Raw genomic sequence first — 16,751 nt, 5'->3', positions numbered from 1 at the left:
ACTGGATTTATTGTTGAACTGTGTTTCCCAGCTGGTCTATCGTGCATGTGCATTTTATCTAATTCAAAGACTCCGTGACATTAGATTTAATACATTTTAAATTATTTAAAGGGAGAACTGAAACATGATTATGACATGGTTGAGGGGGAAATCGGTTTCCATAGTAAGGCTACTAGCACCACCCGCTGGGGGCTTTGAGGATAGCCTTTACAAAAGAGAACAAACAGCTGAAGAAAATCTGACTGTGATGCAGACTGACACGTTTTTTTAGTCCTGAATAAAATGAGTTTTGTGTGATTCCAGTCTGAATTGTAACATGTCACTACAGCTGAATGTTCAGAGTTTATATTTCTTTCCTCTGACTCACAAAGATGTGATAAGAAACAAAAAGATGTACTCGGTCTTTTAGATCCAAGAACAGTGCTTTGGTCCAGGGGAAAAGCAGGATTACGTCCATACCATGTTTTGTAAGTCTCGGTGTAAAGCTGACGTACAAAGGAATGTGTTTGCTTCCTTCCGTGCAGGGAGAAGAGGATTGACCAGGAAACCAGGACAAAGCCTGGCAGCAATACGGAGAAAGTCTGGATCGAAATCTGTAACCCAACAGAGAATGATAAAGGCAAATACACATTGGAGATGTTCGACGGCAAAGAGACACACAAACGGTATCTCGACCTGACTGGAAAAGGTGGGTGGAAAAGTTTGCTCTAAAGGATCTAAAAGACAATTTCAGATTAAGAAAATAATTTCATAGCAGATAAATAATAATCTTGATTATTTTCCTTTTTCGACAGTGTTTGCTGATGCCTTGCTGGAGCACCAGAGGTTGAAGTAAGTGCTGCGCTACATGCAGTAGATGATGCGTCTAGCATGGCTTGCAGTGGCACTAACAGAAAACACTGAGCAGTCAGAGGTAACAAACTATTAGTTGAAAACATCTCAGGACAGAGTATTGTTGCCTGACGCCGTGCAACGTCATATTGATTTGACCCTTTGTGTTCGTCCCTCAGGCAAGGGGCCATTGCTGAGAAAAGTGAGTCACGGGTTATGTGTGAATCCTGAGATATTTCTGCCCACAACAAAGGTTAAAAGATTCTACAGTGCGTGTCAGCAGGGAGTTATTGTCGCTTGTTTTGTTTCAGATCGGGCCAAAGTGACAAAGGGTCTTCCTGATGTAGTAGCCATCATGGAAGGCAAGGTACGACATTGTCAGACTACTCAGAGACACATTCATACTCAATTATACTATGTTGTGGTGTTATCGTCATCATTTTTTGTGTGGTTGAAGGCCTAACAGTTTCATTTTTTATGAATGCTCCTCGTCCTCTCTTCAGACTCTGTGTCTGACGTGCTTCATCGACGGTGAACCAGCCCCAGAGGTCATATGGCTTCGTAACGACAAGGAGATCGCGAACCAGGCCCAGTTTACCATCACTAAGGAGCCCAAGTGCAGCACCATCACCATCAACAACGTCCACATGGCGGATTCTGGAAAATACACCATCTTCGTGCGCAACCAGCACGGCTCCGAGGCGGTCGACGTGACCGTGAGCGTTTACAAGCACGGGGATAAGCTGCCAACAGACGCTGTGGAGATGGGTTTTTATGCTTGAGATGGAGATTTTCCATCTGAAATAGGAGAGGAATAAGAAATTGAAGGTGGATGGATTGATAGATGATGAGATGGAATGATGCTGGATGTGTTAGGAAACTTTATTGGGATTTGAAAAATGTCCATTAAGGTTTGATCAATTATATAATAGCTTATATTGCAAACTGTCTCTATCATTTCAATTCTAAACAATGTATGCCATAGAAAATGTCAGGCTTTTCCTGCAATGGAGATGCAGAATTGCAAAATTTTGTTTATCAAAATGATTGAGCTGATTATTTTGAAAGAGGAAATTGCACCAATTCCCCCAAATAAGTTGAATTCATAAGCAGTAAAATGCACCATTAATCAATTAAAATGTATTCAATTAAAAATACACTCAGAGGACTTACTTGGTCTTGTATGTCCGCTAACTTATATTATAAGCACCTCACATTAGCATAAATGAGCTAACATTAGCTTGCTGATTGAGAGAACCAGTTTGCCGACTTTTAACTCTTCTCTTCTTGTGCTACTGTCTCATTACATTTTATTATTGAACCTTTATTATATAAGTGTCTTGTTTTAAGTGTTCACTAAGAATCTAACATAAGGAAAAGTGCAAAACCCTACTGGTCTGTAGAGCGGTTGGTAAACCAGGTGTGTCATTTGTTTCTGTGTGTGTTGTGAATAAAGCAACTTTAATCTTTTATTTTATTTTATTTATTCATTTTCAACAGCACTCACATATACTATATTACATCTCTAGATTCCTAATCAGTAAACTACCTTATTTTTGATTAAGTATGAAAAAGAATGTGGTCTGCAGCTTTCTTTATGTATGATTTTGCAGGCAGAGATCATGTCTTGTGAAAAGCAAACAGTCCGTAGTGTCATTAACCTCCTGGGCCTCAGTCAGGAGAGTCACGTTAGAGGTTAAACGACACACTGAGGAAAGGTTGCAGCCATGCATGTAGTTCATCTAATGTTCAATGAATGAGTCCTGAAATATAATACATGTAAATATGTCTGATAGTGCATTCAATAAATAATTTTCTCTTTTTGATCCAGCGGGTTAAAATCCTCATACTCCACTCGGGGCTCTGTGAACTTCCCAGTAAATGAAGATCATGTAAATATCATTTTAATTCTGAAATACAAAACAAAAAGTCTGTACATATGCAGCTAAACTTTTGATCACACGTGACAGAAATGGCCATCTAAATATCCTCTTTGGTGGAAGCCAAGGTTTTGTCCCAACAGGAGTAAGTGAACTCCAGGTTGTTCAAACAGCAGTGATTACTCCAGAGGGGGTTTGTTACTCATTAGACACTTGCTTTCCTGTATAAGAAGGTGCAGCACAACAGTCACATCCTTCACATTGTGTTGAGCTTCACACAGCTGTCTCAGCCTCCAGCCCAACTTAGTGAAGGAGAACCCAGATCTTCTCGAGAACATGGACTTCAATGGAACATGGCAGGTCTACTCCCAGGAGAACTACGAGGCGTTCCTCAAGGCCATGGGTGAGAAAACAAACCAGTGGCTCTGGTTGGCATTTCAGAATATAAATACATCTATATATCTTTGGACGCTAAAGACAAAGTGGCTATTTTGATGCGGCGACAGCCTTCTAATGTTAAATGTAACCACACAGACGACACTTGTAAGTGCAGGAATTAACAAAAACACATGCACTTTGCTTACCAGAACTCCCAGAGGAGGTCATCAAGATGGCCAAGGACATCAAGCCCATTACTGAGATCAAGCAGAAAGGTAATGACTTTGTTGTCACCTCCAAGACACCTGGAAAGACTGTGACCAACACCTTTACCGTCGGAAAGGAGGCTGACATCACCACCATGGACGGCAAGAAGCTCAAGGTTTGTACTTATAGTTTAACTCCTGCCTGTTCAGGTTGGCCTGTTTTGGAGGTTTTTGTGATATGAATTGTCTCCTCCTCTGGCCTGCAGTGCACTGTCAATCTGGAGGGTGGCAAACTGGTCTGCAACACCGGCAAAACCTGCCACATCCAAGAGCTCAAGGGAGGAGAGATGGTTGAGGTGCGGTATATCTTACAAGGACTCACTCGTTCTGTTTCACCTTGATGTATCCTAAGCTAATATGTAATGTAATGTGTCTCCTGGCCACAAATCAAATGTGTTTTCTTTTCCTGTGTCCCCTTTCAGACCTTGACAATGGGCTCAACAACTCTCATCAGGAGGAGCAAAAAGATGTAAACTTGGCAGTGAAGAAACCAATTTCTATTTAAATAAAAAATCTTACTTAATAAGTGTGTTGTTGTTTTTTGCACCATCTTTTTTTGAGCAAATGGCACTCTTTGCTTACTTCCAACATCCTTATTGGCTTAAGTCTGACACACAAGCAGTGAACATAGATGCCTGCTATGCAAAAAAAAACAATGGAATCATGTAAAATGAAATAATAGAATCATTGGATAGATTAGGTTGTGTGTCTGTGTTTGCGCGCGCGCTCATTTGCCTTCGTGGCTATACATCTGTGCGCATGCGCACTGCGAAGGGACCACTTAGACCACGCAGTCCCCGTCTTGTTGCTGTAACGTTAAAGCCGTCAGGGTTTGTGGAAAAGAAAATTGCTATAGTAAACAAATTCACGGCCACATAATTACAACAACGGGCCGTTAAAAACATGGCGAGGTACCTGAGACCGCCTAATACATCTCTCTTCGTCAGAAACATCGCAGACGACTCCAGGTATGTTGTCGTTTTAACGCTTCTGGTGTGTGTGTGTGTGTGCGTGTGTGTGCACTCATGGTCAAGCTAACAGAATGCTAGGTAGTTAGCAAACATGACGAAAATGGCTAACTGAACGGGAGCGTTACGAGTGATTCCCAAATTAGGGGTGGACACAATAAAATGTGTTAGTTACGTTTTACCGAATATTGTTCCATATAACTGCTTACATCACGTAGTTTTAACACGTTTCCCCCGCAAACGGTTTGCTAATATCTAGCTATGCTAGCAAACACGAAGCTGGGAGAAGCTAACGTCACTCACTGCATCTATATTATAAATGAGTAATGTAGCGTGAATACGATACCAGTCGGTGGTGTTTGTGTGGATCACGTTGCGTAACGTGAACGTTAACGAGCGTGTCTATTTTTCACCGGTCTACTTTTAGTTTTGCCACCAACGTCTACCTCTCTTCGGACGTAACAAGACATTATCGTAACGTTAGCTACATCAGTAACGTTAGCCGAACACACACACGCAACACTAATAGCATGTCAAGCTAATGTTTCGGTCCATTTAAATGTGGAAAACGAAATAAAGAGAAGGCTTAAATGCTTCTTTACACTTTTGATATTTATTGTTATCCGAGCTCAGAACGTATTAATTAAACAAACACTAAATGATTGTCCATTAACACAGTTAAATAATAAACGTGTAATCAGACAATTACTTAAAAACCTAACCTAAAAAAATATGTTCCTTGAAGCTAACCTGCAATTTGTGACTTTATTATTTACTTATTAATGACTTGTTTATTGTTTGAATTGCAAAGATGTTTTGTTTTGTTTGCTGTTATTAATGAAACAGGAAATTATACGATGTTAGTAAAGTTCACCCAGATCACATAGTATATACACACGCTCACATCTTTAAAAAGGTATCTAAACATGCAGATAGTTTGATCATTTATGTTCCATTTGGTTTTCATGTGTGCTCATGAAAAGAACACACGTGGAATAATCAGAAGCTAAGTTGCACAGACCTCGCTTTGCACAGTTTTAAGTCACTTTTCTGCAGAAGACAAGAGATCCAATCTATTTATGTAAATAATTTCCCTTGTACTGGAAAGTTTAAGCTTTGTACTGTTCTTTGGCGCTGCCCCCCAAATTCATTGGGTATCCATGTACAACATATTTGAATTGCTGATGAGATAAAGTAGGCAGAACACAGAAAACTCCGTCACTCTTTAATACGTATTTCTGTTACATTATCAGTGATTTTGAGATGTTTCTGTAATAAAATCTGACACATTGTGGTCATTTTCTAACCCCTGTGACTTTGCCACCTTGTTAATAGATAATTCATGCAATTTCTATCTTGTATGTCTGCTGTGGATGTGTGTACTTGACTTTTTTTTATTCATACTATTACACATTTTAAATGAGAAACGTGGGAGAGTAATTTTGATTTGTCTTGCAAATAAGTTTTGTCGTATGCTATGCTGGCACCGGCTCTTGTGTACATCTTACTCACCGAGCTCCGGCTAACTTCATATGACAGCCAGCAGAATAAATGTGCTTATTTCATGACACTTTAGGCCAGAGGATATACGGCGTGAGTTTGGTCGTTATGGGCCTATAGTAGACGTCTACATTCCACTTGACTTCTATACGCGGCGGGGAAGAGGATTTGCTTACATTCAATATCCTTTATTCTTTTCATTTGGAAATGGTGTTTTAACGGAGTGATTGTAAAGCATTAAATCTGACTTTTTGATTGCTGTTGATTCAGCGACACCTGATAACGACAATGTGTTGGTTTTTTTTAATGTAATTTTATTTTCTGAGAAGTATTTGTTTCTAATAATTCATGTATTCAGATTCAAACTTATTCCTAACCAATATTTCTTCTGTTGTTGCCTTAGAATGGTAAAGATACAGTTCTGGAGATCCCACACCAAAGAAAGTTGAAAGGCGGTTGTAGAGTAGATTCAAGCACAAGACACACCCAGGCGACAAGCAATAGTGGAATTGGGAAAATAAAGAGAGCAAAAGCATGAAGATACAAAGAGGAGAGGCTTCCATTTGTCTACCAAAGGGAGGAAAAGCAAAGTGTTTATTGGGCAAAGACAAGCAGGAAACCTCAAGTTCTTCTGCCAAGACAATAAAGATCAAGCTGAAGGTTAAAGGTAACAAGCCAAACGTTTTGTATCCTACCGAATCTGATCATCAATATTTGTCTTGTCTTCACAATTTGAGATCACAAATGGGGCCAATGATTCAGTTTTAATGTTGTTTTAATGATCAGGTGCTGTGTTTCATAGACTGGAGCTGTCAACCTGTGTTGCAGCCTCTTAATTTTTATTTTTGAAATTGTTGTGCATGTGTGCAGCCTTCTCTGTCCCTACTTTCCAAATATCAAAATAAAAAGCCTTAACAACACAGCACGTTTGAAGACGTCCGGGATGCTGAGGACGCTCTTCACAATCTGGACCATAAATGGGTCTGTGGGCGCCAGATCGAGATCCAGTTCGCCCAGGGGGACAGAAAGAGTATGAACAAAATCATTACGTGTAACTTCTGTAAAGCCTCATTTGGCATTGTATGGAAACTATAGAGTTCATAAACAACGGATGTTCTGGTGTATATTTTTCCATCCAGCTCCTAACCAGATGAAGACTAAGGAGCGTCACTCCCCCCGCAGTTCCTCCCGACACGACGACGATCGGGACGGCCGCCGAAGACGCTCCAGGAGCCGCAGCTACGAGCGCCGCAGGTCCCGGAGCCCCTCGTATGAGCGCCGGCCACGGAGGTCTGAAAGCCCCAGAGAGTGAGTCAACTTTAATAGTTCAAATGTTTTCTCACTTTATCTACAAATGTGTGTAGTAATTAGAGCTGGCTCAATACTTTACTTTGCTACTGCTGTGGCATCAAAATATACAGATCTAAATCAGGAAACGTTCCAAACTTTATACTATATTTAATTATTTAAACGTTTGATATTTATCCGGACTAGTTTAGCCTCTCTGGAGATGTGTAAACCAGTTGGGTCAGTAAAAGCGGGAAGCCACACTAATTGCCTAATTATTATAACTCATTGTTCTCTCGCACAGAATCCGAGTTACGCCCCGATGAACCGGTTTGTGTTTTGTTCTCTCTACAGGTCTCGGTCCTACAGTCGACACAGACGGAGCAGAAGCCATGAAAATGACAAGTAGTCCAATTTCTCATCTTGTAGTATGTAAAATAAGCGAGGGCCATTGTACTGCAACTTTCCAACCCACAGTTGTTATCATTGATAAGTGATGTTCATCCCACCAGGTCCAGAGGGCCTCCTCGTGAACACCACAGGACACACCGTGAACACTCTGCGTCCCGCTCCCCTTCAGCCTCCAGACCCGTGCCCAAAGGTAAAAAGAGCCAGTCCCGGTCCCACACCCCGGGTGAAGACTACCGCCACCCCACCTCCAGTTCCCAGAAACCGCCTGTGGGACGATCCCCATCGCGCTCCTACTCTAGATCCGTGTCCCGCTCACGGTCTCGCTCCAGGTCCTGGGCTGGACGCAAGTCTGGAGGCCACTGACTGTCTCCCCCCAGGCCCCGTTAATCTGTCTCCGAGGATGTTTCCGTTCAGTTATAATAACTAGAGTATTAGGCTCTGTCTGCGTTTCTTTATCATCACATAATGGAGTCTGTTGCCAAACGGGGGGACGAGAGCAGCAGAGAGCTGATGCATTTCTTTTAGTGATTCATAAAAGCACGGCTGATACCTGATACGTTGTTTTTGGACTTGTGTAATGTCGGTTGCTGCAGGAGGAAAAATGTTAGTTTTTAGTTTTGCCGTTGCCAATATTTTTGTACTTTTGATTTATCCACATTTACGTTCATGTTTATTGATGCCCGTCTCAGTTTGGTTCTATTTGTGTGTAATCTAAACATGAATACAAGTTACTTCAGGCCCAGACATCAGTATTTACTAACTCTGCTGTCTCAGCTATTATCCAGCAGGCAAACTGTACACTGCAGTAGCCGTGATTAGTATTGCAAATGGCTGATGTATTGATAGCAGTTAGTTGCTACCTAATGTTGTCCAGTATGCTATGTGACAATATGTTTAAGATGAACTGCATTCATTTATCATGTACTTTGTTCAGTGAGTAATACAGTTGAATATTTCAAGTGTTCCTTAGTACTGTTGTCCTAGTTTTATTTGGTATGCTTTGAAAATAAACTTTTTAAAACAAATATTCTGACTATGGTTGCACAGAATGCTGTAATAGAATAAGATGATAAAATGTACTAAACAAGTGTTGGCACCAGATGAAGAGACTCAAACAGACAGAAGAATAGGGGGGAAGGGGAAGGGATTTATTTCTTTTTTTGGTAAAATTTTGTAATTGTTTCACAGAGTGCTTTTTTTTTTAACAATTGCTTCTTTTTTTTTAACTAATTGATACCAATCGTAAACAGGGCATTTTCTTTCCATAGTCAGTGACATTTCAGCAGGGACAAATTAACAGCCAATTCACTTTACACTGTTTCAAATTTAGAGTAAGGAGACTGCCATGCACAACTCGATCAGGGCAAGAAAAAAAAAAAAAAAAGTTTACATGAACAACCAATAGTAAGTAGAACTTAAAACAGCATTAGGCCAAGTTCAGTCGTCAGCTGGCGGAAGAACAGCTGATGACTGAAGATGGGTCTGATGAAAACAAAACGTTGGTCAACGTGTGGCATTGCCACCAAATGAAAATAGTTTCAGCATGGATTTCAACTTAGGCACAAACAGGTCGACTCGAGATTAAAAACATCACTTACTTAATGTAAGCACATTCAGAACTCAAATTGATACATAGGCAAGTCTCCTCTAGGATCCAATCGATGTTTTGCAGTTTTACTTAATTCGCACTAAGCATATGTCACCCTACACTGCAGAATACAAAACAATAAAAAACATGTGCAAGATCTCTGGAAAGATAACAGTGCAGGGGTACTGAGAAATGCTATTTGCAGCTTTTTTTTTTTTAACAAAAATATTCTTCAGTATTGAAGTCAAGACATTGAAGTCAAGACACGTCCTTAGCATGTCTCATACATTCAGTGTTATTACTAAAAATACTTTTGTCAGACAGGCCTCAAACTCGGCCTGCAAATGTACATATGCTACAAGTACTTTATACATTTCATTATTTACATGGCTCTCGAACACATTAACAAGCTCTCGTACTTTGTTTTGTCATCTTTAGGCTGGCAATAAAACGGCTCCAATTCTGCAAGGGGAAAGCAAAAAGAGCCTCAATAGAGAATTCAGTGAAAACAAAAAATAAGAGTATCCATCGGGAGATAGTCAATTACACCTCCATTTCAATAGCATCCTGGCCTGTAACTTATTTAAAAACTAGTCTGATTGCAGTGCAAGAGGGTAAACAAGAGGCAAGTGTGTCTGTTGATTATGGGATGGTCAACTACTGAAACCTATTTTGTAAACATAAACAACCTCCCGCCTCATGTTGAGGCCTTTGGGCCACTTCACTTCAGAAACCCTCCTCCGCTCTGCTTTACCTTTGCTTACGAATGCATGCAGCCAACAGGACCATGTCACATGACTTAAGAGTGAAACTCAAACTAAGCCTGGCCCTCTTCCGCATGTTGGAGCTGCAGCACCGTCCTGAAAAAAAAAGGCAGAGACCGAGGAGCAATAACAGTGCTGATTGAAAACGGGTCAACGGTTAGAAGTGACTCTTTCACCACACGGGCTCGTACGGTTTAAGTGGCAACGGCAACAATGCCGACCGCATAGAGGATGTCCAAAAGAAGAAACGAAAATAAAAGAAAGAAACGAAATACAGCAAAAACATTGCTTTGGTTACACAGCACTTTCTTATATCTTTCAACCACAACAATCAAGGGCTTGTACAAAATAATGCTATGATAGAGTGTTATGGGCCTCGGACAAGCTCAGCTCCTATAGTGCATGTGCGCACAGCGCAATAAAAAAGGTACAGGAGTGGACAGTCCGAGGCCTGTGTGCCATGGTCTCTTATTACCCTTCAGTTTGAGGTTATACTTTTGACCTGTACTATACAGCGCATTACCTCCAGTAAGAAAGCTTTTTTTTCCCTGCAGAATTGCAGTTTGAGTGTCCTTTTTATCCCAAACAAGGATTGTTACACATTAAAGAAAATAAGGTGGGCCCTAGTCAATGCTACAAATGTGAGTTTGCTTTAGCACCTGAAGCTTTAGAAGTGACCTTAAAGGCTCATCATACAACGTATGTAACTGAAAAAGCATTATCTGTCCACAGAAATGGACCGTAAAAGTGATGGGAGTTTACCTGACCTATACTATAACCGTTGTTTGGGGGGGAAAAAAGCACACTCAAATCTGCTTTTGATAGCCAACATTAAAAAGAACAAAACAAAGAGAGAAGTAGAAGGGATATCCAGTTTGTCATTGGTCACAGAAAACTGACTCCGCTAACAGGCATTACCGACCAGCAAGGCTCCAAGGCTGTAATATCTAGAAACATTGGCTTAAAAATTTGGTGTTGAACGAACATTTCGCAGCAAACGTTGCCGCAAATGCCTCCTAACACAGAGGTCAATCTTAAAAACAGCTAAAAGTATTACAGCACTGAGGTGTTCCTGGTGGGTAGGTTGCCCTCAAGAGAGTCCCAGTTCATTTGTGGGCTTTTTCGATCAAGTGTGGGTATCCCTCTCAGGCCTGCACTTTGAGCAGACTCTTGAGCTGGAAGGCCATCATCTCCCGGTGGTCACAGGAGCCCATTGGGAAGGACACCCAGTGGCTGGGGGGCTTAGGCAACACGCTCGGCAAGGGCGGCTCGCTGAACTTGGGCCCGGCGTAGCTCGGACTTCCCGGTGTGGCCAGGAGCGTGTTGAGGTGAGACACCGCACCCTCCCAGTTCTGACCATAGTTGGTGGCAAAGCGGACAGAAGCACTCTTCTCTGCAGACGCGGCCTGCCGCGCCTCAGGCGACCTGTGGTAGGCTGCGACTTTGTCGCTCCGACGGTGGCCGTGGTGGTGAAGGCCACCCGCCCCTCCTGCAGACACTGCTGCTCCTACGTTCTGGTCACGGCTCCTCTGCTTAGCCCGGCCCAGTTGGTGGTTCTTCTTGGGCAAAGGGCGCTCGGGGTGGGAAACTGGAATGTTGTATCTCTCTCCACCTCCCATACTGCTTCTGCACTACGTGTCACCTGCGTTGATACGAAATATACATAAGTTACTGAAAGTGCTCGGAAACATTAAAGTCGTGATCAGAGCTTGGTATCATTGTTATTGACATGGGTAAAACCCGGTAATACATAATCCGTCCACACTGCATCTCAATGAAAACAAGCACAGAGGGTTACGTGCGGAGACGCCAGACAGCTTGCGTCACTTCTCCCCCCCCCCCCCCCACACACACACAACCCGAGAGCAAAACAGCCCCAGCTCACCTCTTTGTTGTCAGAAAGTCGATGCACCAGAGATCTCTCTTCAATCGTTCACCTCCAATCGGGCCCCAGGTCCTCGAAGTAGTTCTCTGTCTACTTCTCGCTGTACTTCTTCTGTGTCCAGCGAGTTCTGAAGTTCTCATGTGCCAAAGAGCGTTGTTTTCCCGTAGAGCCGAGCTGAACATCAATTCACACTCGGCACACGATGCTCCAAGAAGACCTTTTTTGGAGGGGGGGGGGGGGGATGTCAGTTAGATATGCTAAATTTACTTTACCGGGTCTCTTCCGTCGTTTAGTGCATTGGTGTTTTCTACCAGCGGACGTGTATTTCAGAGCGCGTCATTGCGGAGAATACTGCTAAAGAATAAATAAGCAAGTAGCCATCCGTTCTTAAAACATTACAGGTGTACAAAACGGTTTAATGTGGGTCCATTATCACAACAAAGCGTTCTATAAGCAAAGTGCGACATGTTATTCTACTTCTCAAGCTGTCGCTTTGTTCCTGATAATTTCCGGGGTTTAAAAAAAACAACAATAAAAGACCATTATAATCTCGACGGACGTGGTTTTTAATTAATAACCCCGACTATAGGTTTATTAAATGACATGTTTACAGTCTCGGTACCACTGGTTTTGGAAGCGAACCATAACAAAGGAACTGTGAGCTCAATATGGCGACGAGGCACAAAAACAGCTTCTCTTACCGACTTCCTCAGGCTTGGTTGTTGAAGAGCCCTTCGTCCAAGAAAATATGCGATAAGCCTTTATATGTGATTCCTCGGCGGACAATGTGAGGAAGCACAGCAAAGCTATATTTCCTACAAAAATCCCCGTCACCCTCGAAAGCTTAAGGTGGTGTTTTAACAGTAGCCGCGCGCGACGCCGTTGACACTCTCTCCCGACTCCGTCTGATTTGCAACAAAATGGAATCCACAGCGGCGATATGTAGCTCGTTCTAGCCCGGATCCGACCAATCACGTTCCAAGTTCGAAACCGCGCGGCCAATCGGCGCAGAGACAGCCAGACCGCATTCACGCCTGTTGCCAGACCGGTGACGTCAATCGCTGACACTCTTCTCCATTCCTTTGTTGGACCTCGGGTATTTCCTGAGAGAAGTGAGGAAAACAACGACGAAAAATACACTTTCTAAGCACCATAACAGTTCCGCTTTCGCGCTATTTTACGTAACAAAAACTCCACGGTTACATGCAACGTAATAATACGGTTTGGGGGAACAATATGTATATACATATTTGTATTATGTAATGTCAATCCCTCGTTCAAATAACAAGGTAAACACGTCCAGAGTTTAGATCTATTGATGAAGCCTACTTCATAGCTTTTTCTGCTGTATGAAAACGGATTTTTGTTCCACAGTTCCTGTTTGTGTGGGTTAACTGCTGTGCTGCGAAACAGCTGCAACAGGCTGTAATGAGAGCCTACACAACAGCTCTTGTCTGTGAGCTGCTGCCCATCCCCCACGTCTCAGTCCTCTGCTTAAGACAGAAACCTTGACCATTTTATTGAAACAAGTCGATTAGCCCTCCTATCAATGTCCACGTGCTGCGAGAGTATATGACAACGGGAAAGGAAAAGTGAGATTCTTCTGTTTTGATCCCTGTCTACGTTAAGATATTAGGCTTTTAATTAAGGTGCATTGTATTGTACCAACTTTTGTGCCATAATCCAGTGTGAGCATTACACAGGCCTAACTCAAGAGTTAAACTACTACGATGCAAAATGAGTATCATATGTAAACGTCACGCTGTCATAAATCTGGCGACATGTGAGCAACAACACCTCAAATGGTGAATGGGCTCCAGATGTGTGTGGGGGTTGCTAAAAAAAGATTAGTGTTTAGCCTAACCAACTGACTGAGAGCATTCAAGGCTATACCCGTTAACCCCTTAAATTATTATGTTATTGGTTTATAATCATTGTTTAAAGCTTATTATATGGCTTGGAGTTCTCTGGTATTACTTGTATTGCTATTCAGCTTTAAGGCTTCATGTATATATCACTTTTATATATTCCTATAACACTAAATTAATGTTTGCCTTCTTTTGTTATGGGTTTATGGTTTTATGGGAGTCTGCAGGGTCCAAGTTGGGAGAATACAAAACAACTAGCGTGATAGATTAACTCATAAGTCCACGGTCAAAGTTACCTTGTCGAAAGCGTCATAACAGTTGCACAACACATTTGGTGTCAGCCAGTGCATACAGCTGCAGGCCATGGAAGGACACTCCCCAAAGCAAAGCAACCTTTGTAAGGGGGCTGTTTCCATCAAGAGTCAACTATGTACGGTAAGTAGGTCATGGAGAGGCTTCTGCTGGTCGTAGATCATGTGAGGTGGACGTATCTCCACGTTTAACTGGTTGTAAAGGCTTCTTTACAAACGCCCCTGGTCGCGTGATCTCGTCATAGACATAGTGAGTGTACGCTAGGCCATCCTGGGAAGTGGAATGGAAGATATATTCAAAACAACAGTGGTGTACAAAGGCTGTTGATTACTTCTCACACAGCATAGATAGGCTGCATAGTAAGACGTACCTCTGTCTAATAGGCCATTTATAGTTATTTGGTGTACACAGGCTCACATGAATCTGAAGAGTGTGAAAAGCGTTGTGGAACCCACCCACACACACAGTGACGTGCAAGAACAGAAGCAGAACCAGTTTCACACTCGTCAGCGCTTGTTTGTCCCGTATCCAAGATCTTATGTAACACCAGAATCAAATATGTTCAAATGAAATCTCTTTTCTTTGTTGCCAAGTTTTTTTTAAATTTCTTTTTCCAGTCTAGTTCAGCGAACAGACAGAGACACAAAGGTTAAAGAACCTAGACCAATGATTGGATGTCTGCGTATACAGTCTAGTCAGAGACACACAACTTGTATTTACATCTCTGTCTCTACAACATAGAAATAAAAAAAAGAAAACTTTAGATTAGATTAGACAAATACCAGTGCCAACCTTATTCCCTGCGAATATGACCCCATGGCTGTTGAAAAAAAGAACAATTAAATGAAAAAATACATACAAACAATACAATTGAGAGCATTGGAGGGTTATTATCATGTCTCTGTTTTCCATTTGACCCTCCTTCAAGCAGGCCATCCAGCTATGGAGAATCAATAGTGATGGTTGATGGAAGTTTGATGGAAGTTTGTTGGATCCTCTCTCTCAACATTTAGTTTGTTAGGTGTTGAGATGTCCTTCAGATGCATTTCAAATCTTAAATGTCTTCTGCCGTTGCCATTGTTCACTACCATGTTTAAACAATCCAACACACTTCTTTTTTCTAACTGCTCTGTGAAGGAAGAGGGTAAAACACAGGACCAGAACATATGACTGGGTTGTTGTCTCTTATTGGATATCAATATGTTGTAGATATTACTGAGGACAAGTCCTCTGTGTTTTACTTGTGGATTTGACATTTTTAGCACTATTTTCTGAACCTGGGAGGAATTCATATTCTACAGTTAAAATATCACATGGTGTGTATTTTATTACTTGATTCCAGTATTCTAAAAAATATGTTTACAAAAAGTTTACCTTGACAAAGCATTTAGACTTTTGTATTGAGTAAAAAGGTGACATTTCCTGCAATTTCCTCATCATACATTGTATGGAAAGTACCATGTAATGTTGTCCTGTTATTTCAATGACACTTGACTTTATAAATGTGTTTCTTTTCAAAGGAATGAATGAAATAACTGATTCACTTAATTTTATTCTTGCAGAAAACGTAATTGAACAGCTAACTAAAACATTAGAGTATGAAAAATCCAAACAATTGATCAGTAATTGGGAACTTGGACTTATGACCTCAGATTTCTTTTTGCAATCCCATGGGAAAGGAAAAAAGGAAAAGGAATATGTAGGAAGTATTTTAAATGTCATGGTAGTTTTCAATCCCTCTTTTATTTCCAAATTCAAGCATTTTACAATTGCATTATATCATTCCAAGAACCAAATGAAATAATAAGTATTATTAAAACATTTACCGTGAATTAATTTAATTTGTGTTTGATCTGTTCATTTTTTTTCTTGTGTTTCTCACGTCAGTAAGCTGTCTGAAGGTCAGGCAATCTGGAAATGAGGATAAGAAATTTGATTCATGGATTAAACCCAAATCAATCTGAAACAGCAAAGCGAGCGCTGATGTTTGCATCCATGTGCTTTCTAAAAAAAGAGATTGTGTCACCGGATGATGTAATCCAATAATTCAACATCTCAGGCTTTCTTCTGTCCTGTGGTCTGTGCTCGTGAGCTGCACCTGGCCGGACAGTGACTGAGAAGAAATCTTATTGAAGCTGTGCTGTCTGCTCCTAATCACATTTCCTGCCTTCTGGCCTGCTGAATCTATCAGCAGAGGACACAGTGCACCAGATATCGCCGCCTGATTATAAATCATAATTTACGCGAATGCTGTCTATATAAACATGACATCAAAAAAACACATCTCTTTCTGACTTATTTCCCAGTCTTGTCATTTGTGAGTCCCAGTTTCTGTTTCATTTAGCATACTTTTCTCTAAAATAGGATGCTAATTCATTTCAGAATGCCTCAGGTTTGTGATCTAATTGAATTGTTATTGAGCTACAAATGCACTTCACCACAGGGGTTTAAGCCAAATTAAACAGCCTTAATTTGTGAAGGAAGTGCTTGTTGAGTTCAGATTTTGTATCTATGCAGAATGATAAAGATTAAAAACTGAGCAACCTTTCATTATGTCCACTAGTTCATGGCTGCTTAGCAGTGCCCCCTGTTGTACTGCAAGCAGTATTACACCCTGACCCACACTGACTTCACTGGGCATTAGTCAGTAATGAAATGTCAAAGAACAATTTAAATCCTCGCGAATCTGCAACGAAGGCTGGTTTTCACACCTCAGCACTCACTGCAGATTAGATGTAAACAAGAATCAAACAACTGAAGCTGTCAAATGTTTGCAAAACAACTCTTTATTGTGTCACCGAGAACAAAACAAT

At 41.3% G+C, this 16,751-nt stretch overlaps 4 protein-coding genes across 5 annotated transcripts in view; 3 read left to right on the top strand and 1 right to left on the bottom strand.

The window, feature by feature from the left end:
- Positions 1–2,297, top strand: part of myom3 (myomesin 3) — a 50,255-nt gene extending 47,958 nt beyond the window's left edge. The window contains exons 33-37 of the mRNA XM_079163846.1: positions 525–688; positions 795–831; positions 1,011–1,033; positions 1,143–1,198; positions 1,335–2,297. Of these exons, the coding sequence (XP_079019972.1) occupies positions 525–688; positions 795–831; positions 1,011–1,033; positions 1,143–1,198; positions 1,335–1,613 (559 nt within the window). The 3' untranslated portion in view covers positions 1,614–2,297. The remainder of the gene's footprint in view (positions 1–524; positions 689–794; positions 832–1,010; positions 1,034–1,142; positions 1,199–1,334) is intronic.
- Positions 2,298–2,987: 690 nt separating this feature from the next.
- fabp10a (fatty acid binding protein 10a, liver basic) lies at positions 2,988–3,881 on the top strand. The gene is made up of 4 exons (XM_079164919.1): positions 2,988–3,114; positions 3,299–3,471; positions 3,562–3,651; positions 3,778–3,881. Exons 1-4 carry the CDS (start codon positions 3,048–3,050, stop codon positions 3,826–3,828), a joined length of 381 nt encoding a protein of 126 aa, XP_079021045.1. The 5' UTR covers positions 2,988–3,047; the 3' UTR covers positions 3,829–3,881.
- Positions 3,882–4,189: 308 nt separating this feature from the next.
- On the top strand, positions 4,190–9,024 carry srsf10a (serine and arginine rich splicing factor 10a). 2 transcript variants are annotated; one of them, XM_079164721.1, is made up of 6 exons: positions 4,190–4,323; positions 6,227–6,509; positions 6,747–6,853; positions 6,963–7,131; positions 7,465–7,515; positions 7,623–9,024. In XM_079164721.1, exons 2-6 carry the CDS (start codon positions 6,358–6,360, stop codon positions 7,882–7,884), a joined length of 741 nt encoding a protein of 246 aa, XP_079020847.1. In that variant the 5' UTR covers positions 4,190–4,323; positions 6,227–6,357; the 3' UTR covers positions 7,885–9,024. The 2 variants fall into 2 exon arrangements, with proteins under 2 accessions (XP_079020847.1, XP_079020846.1); XM_079164720.1 differs by lacking the exon at positions 4,190–4,323 and having other exon boundaries at positions 6,057–6,509.
- pnrc2 (proline-rich nuclear receptor coactivator 2) lies at positions 8,649–12,658 on the bottom strand. Its single transcript, XM_079164722.1, has 3 exons — positions 12,460–12,658; positions 11,759–11,975; positions 8,649–11,515 (listed from the first exon to the last, which is right to left on the bottom strand). Exon 3 carries the CDS (start codon positions 11,490–11,492, stop codon positions 11,019–11,021), a length of 474 nt encoding a protein of 157 aa, XP_079020848.1. The 5' UTR covers positions 11,493–11,515; positions 11,759–11,975; positions 12,460–12,658; the 3' UTR covers positions 8,649–11,018.
- Positions 12,659–16,751: the final 4,093 nt, after the last annotated feature.

Source organism: Pholis gunnellus (genome assembly GCF_910591455.1).
Source record: "Pholis gunnellus genome assembly, chromosome: 8".
Lineage (NCBI taxonomy): Eukaryota > Metazoa > Chordata > Actinopteri > Perciformes > Pholidae > Pholis > Pholis gunnellus.
The sequence above is the reverse complement of the archived record's forward strand: the minus strand, read 5'-3'. Positions and strand labels throughout refer to the sequence as shown.

Coding starts and splice junctions, on each gene's coding strand:
- fabp10a (XM_079164919.1), top strand. CDS start 3,048: ATGGACTTCAATGGAACATGGCAGGTCTACTCCCAGGAGAACTACGAG. Junction 3,115..3,298: donor GGCGTTCCTCAAGGCCATGG/GTGAGAAAACAA, acceptor TTTGCTTACCAG/AACTCCCAGAGGAGGTCATC. Junction 3,472..3,561: donor TGGACGGCAAGAAGCTCAAG/GTTTGTACTTAT, acceptor TCTGGCCTGCAG/TGCACTGTCAATCTGGAGGG.
- srsf10a (XM_079164721.1), top strand. CDS start 6,358: ATGAAGATACAAAGAGGAGAGGCTTCCATTTGTCTACCAAAGGGAGGA. Junction 6,854..6,962: donor CGCCCAGGGGGACAGAAAGA/GTATGAACAAAA, acceptor TTTTCCATCCAG/CTCCTAACCAGATGAAGACT. Junction 7,516..7,622: donor AGAAGCCATGAAAATGACAA/GTAGTCCAATTT, acceptor TCATCCCACCAG/GTCCAGAGGGCCTCCTCGTG.
- pnrc2 (XM_079164722.1), bottom strand. CDS start 11,492: ATGGGAGGTGGAGAGAGATACAACATTCCAGTTTCCCACCCCGAGCGC.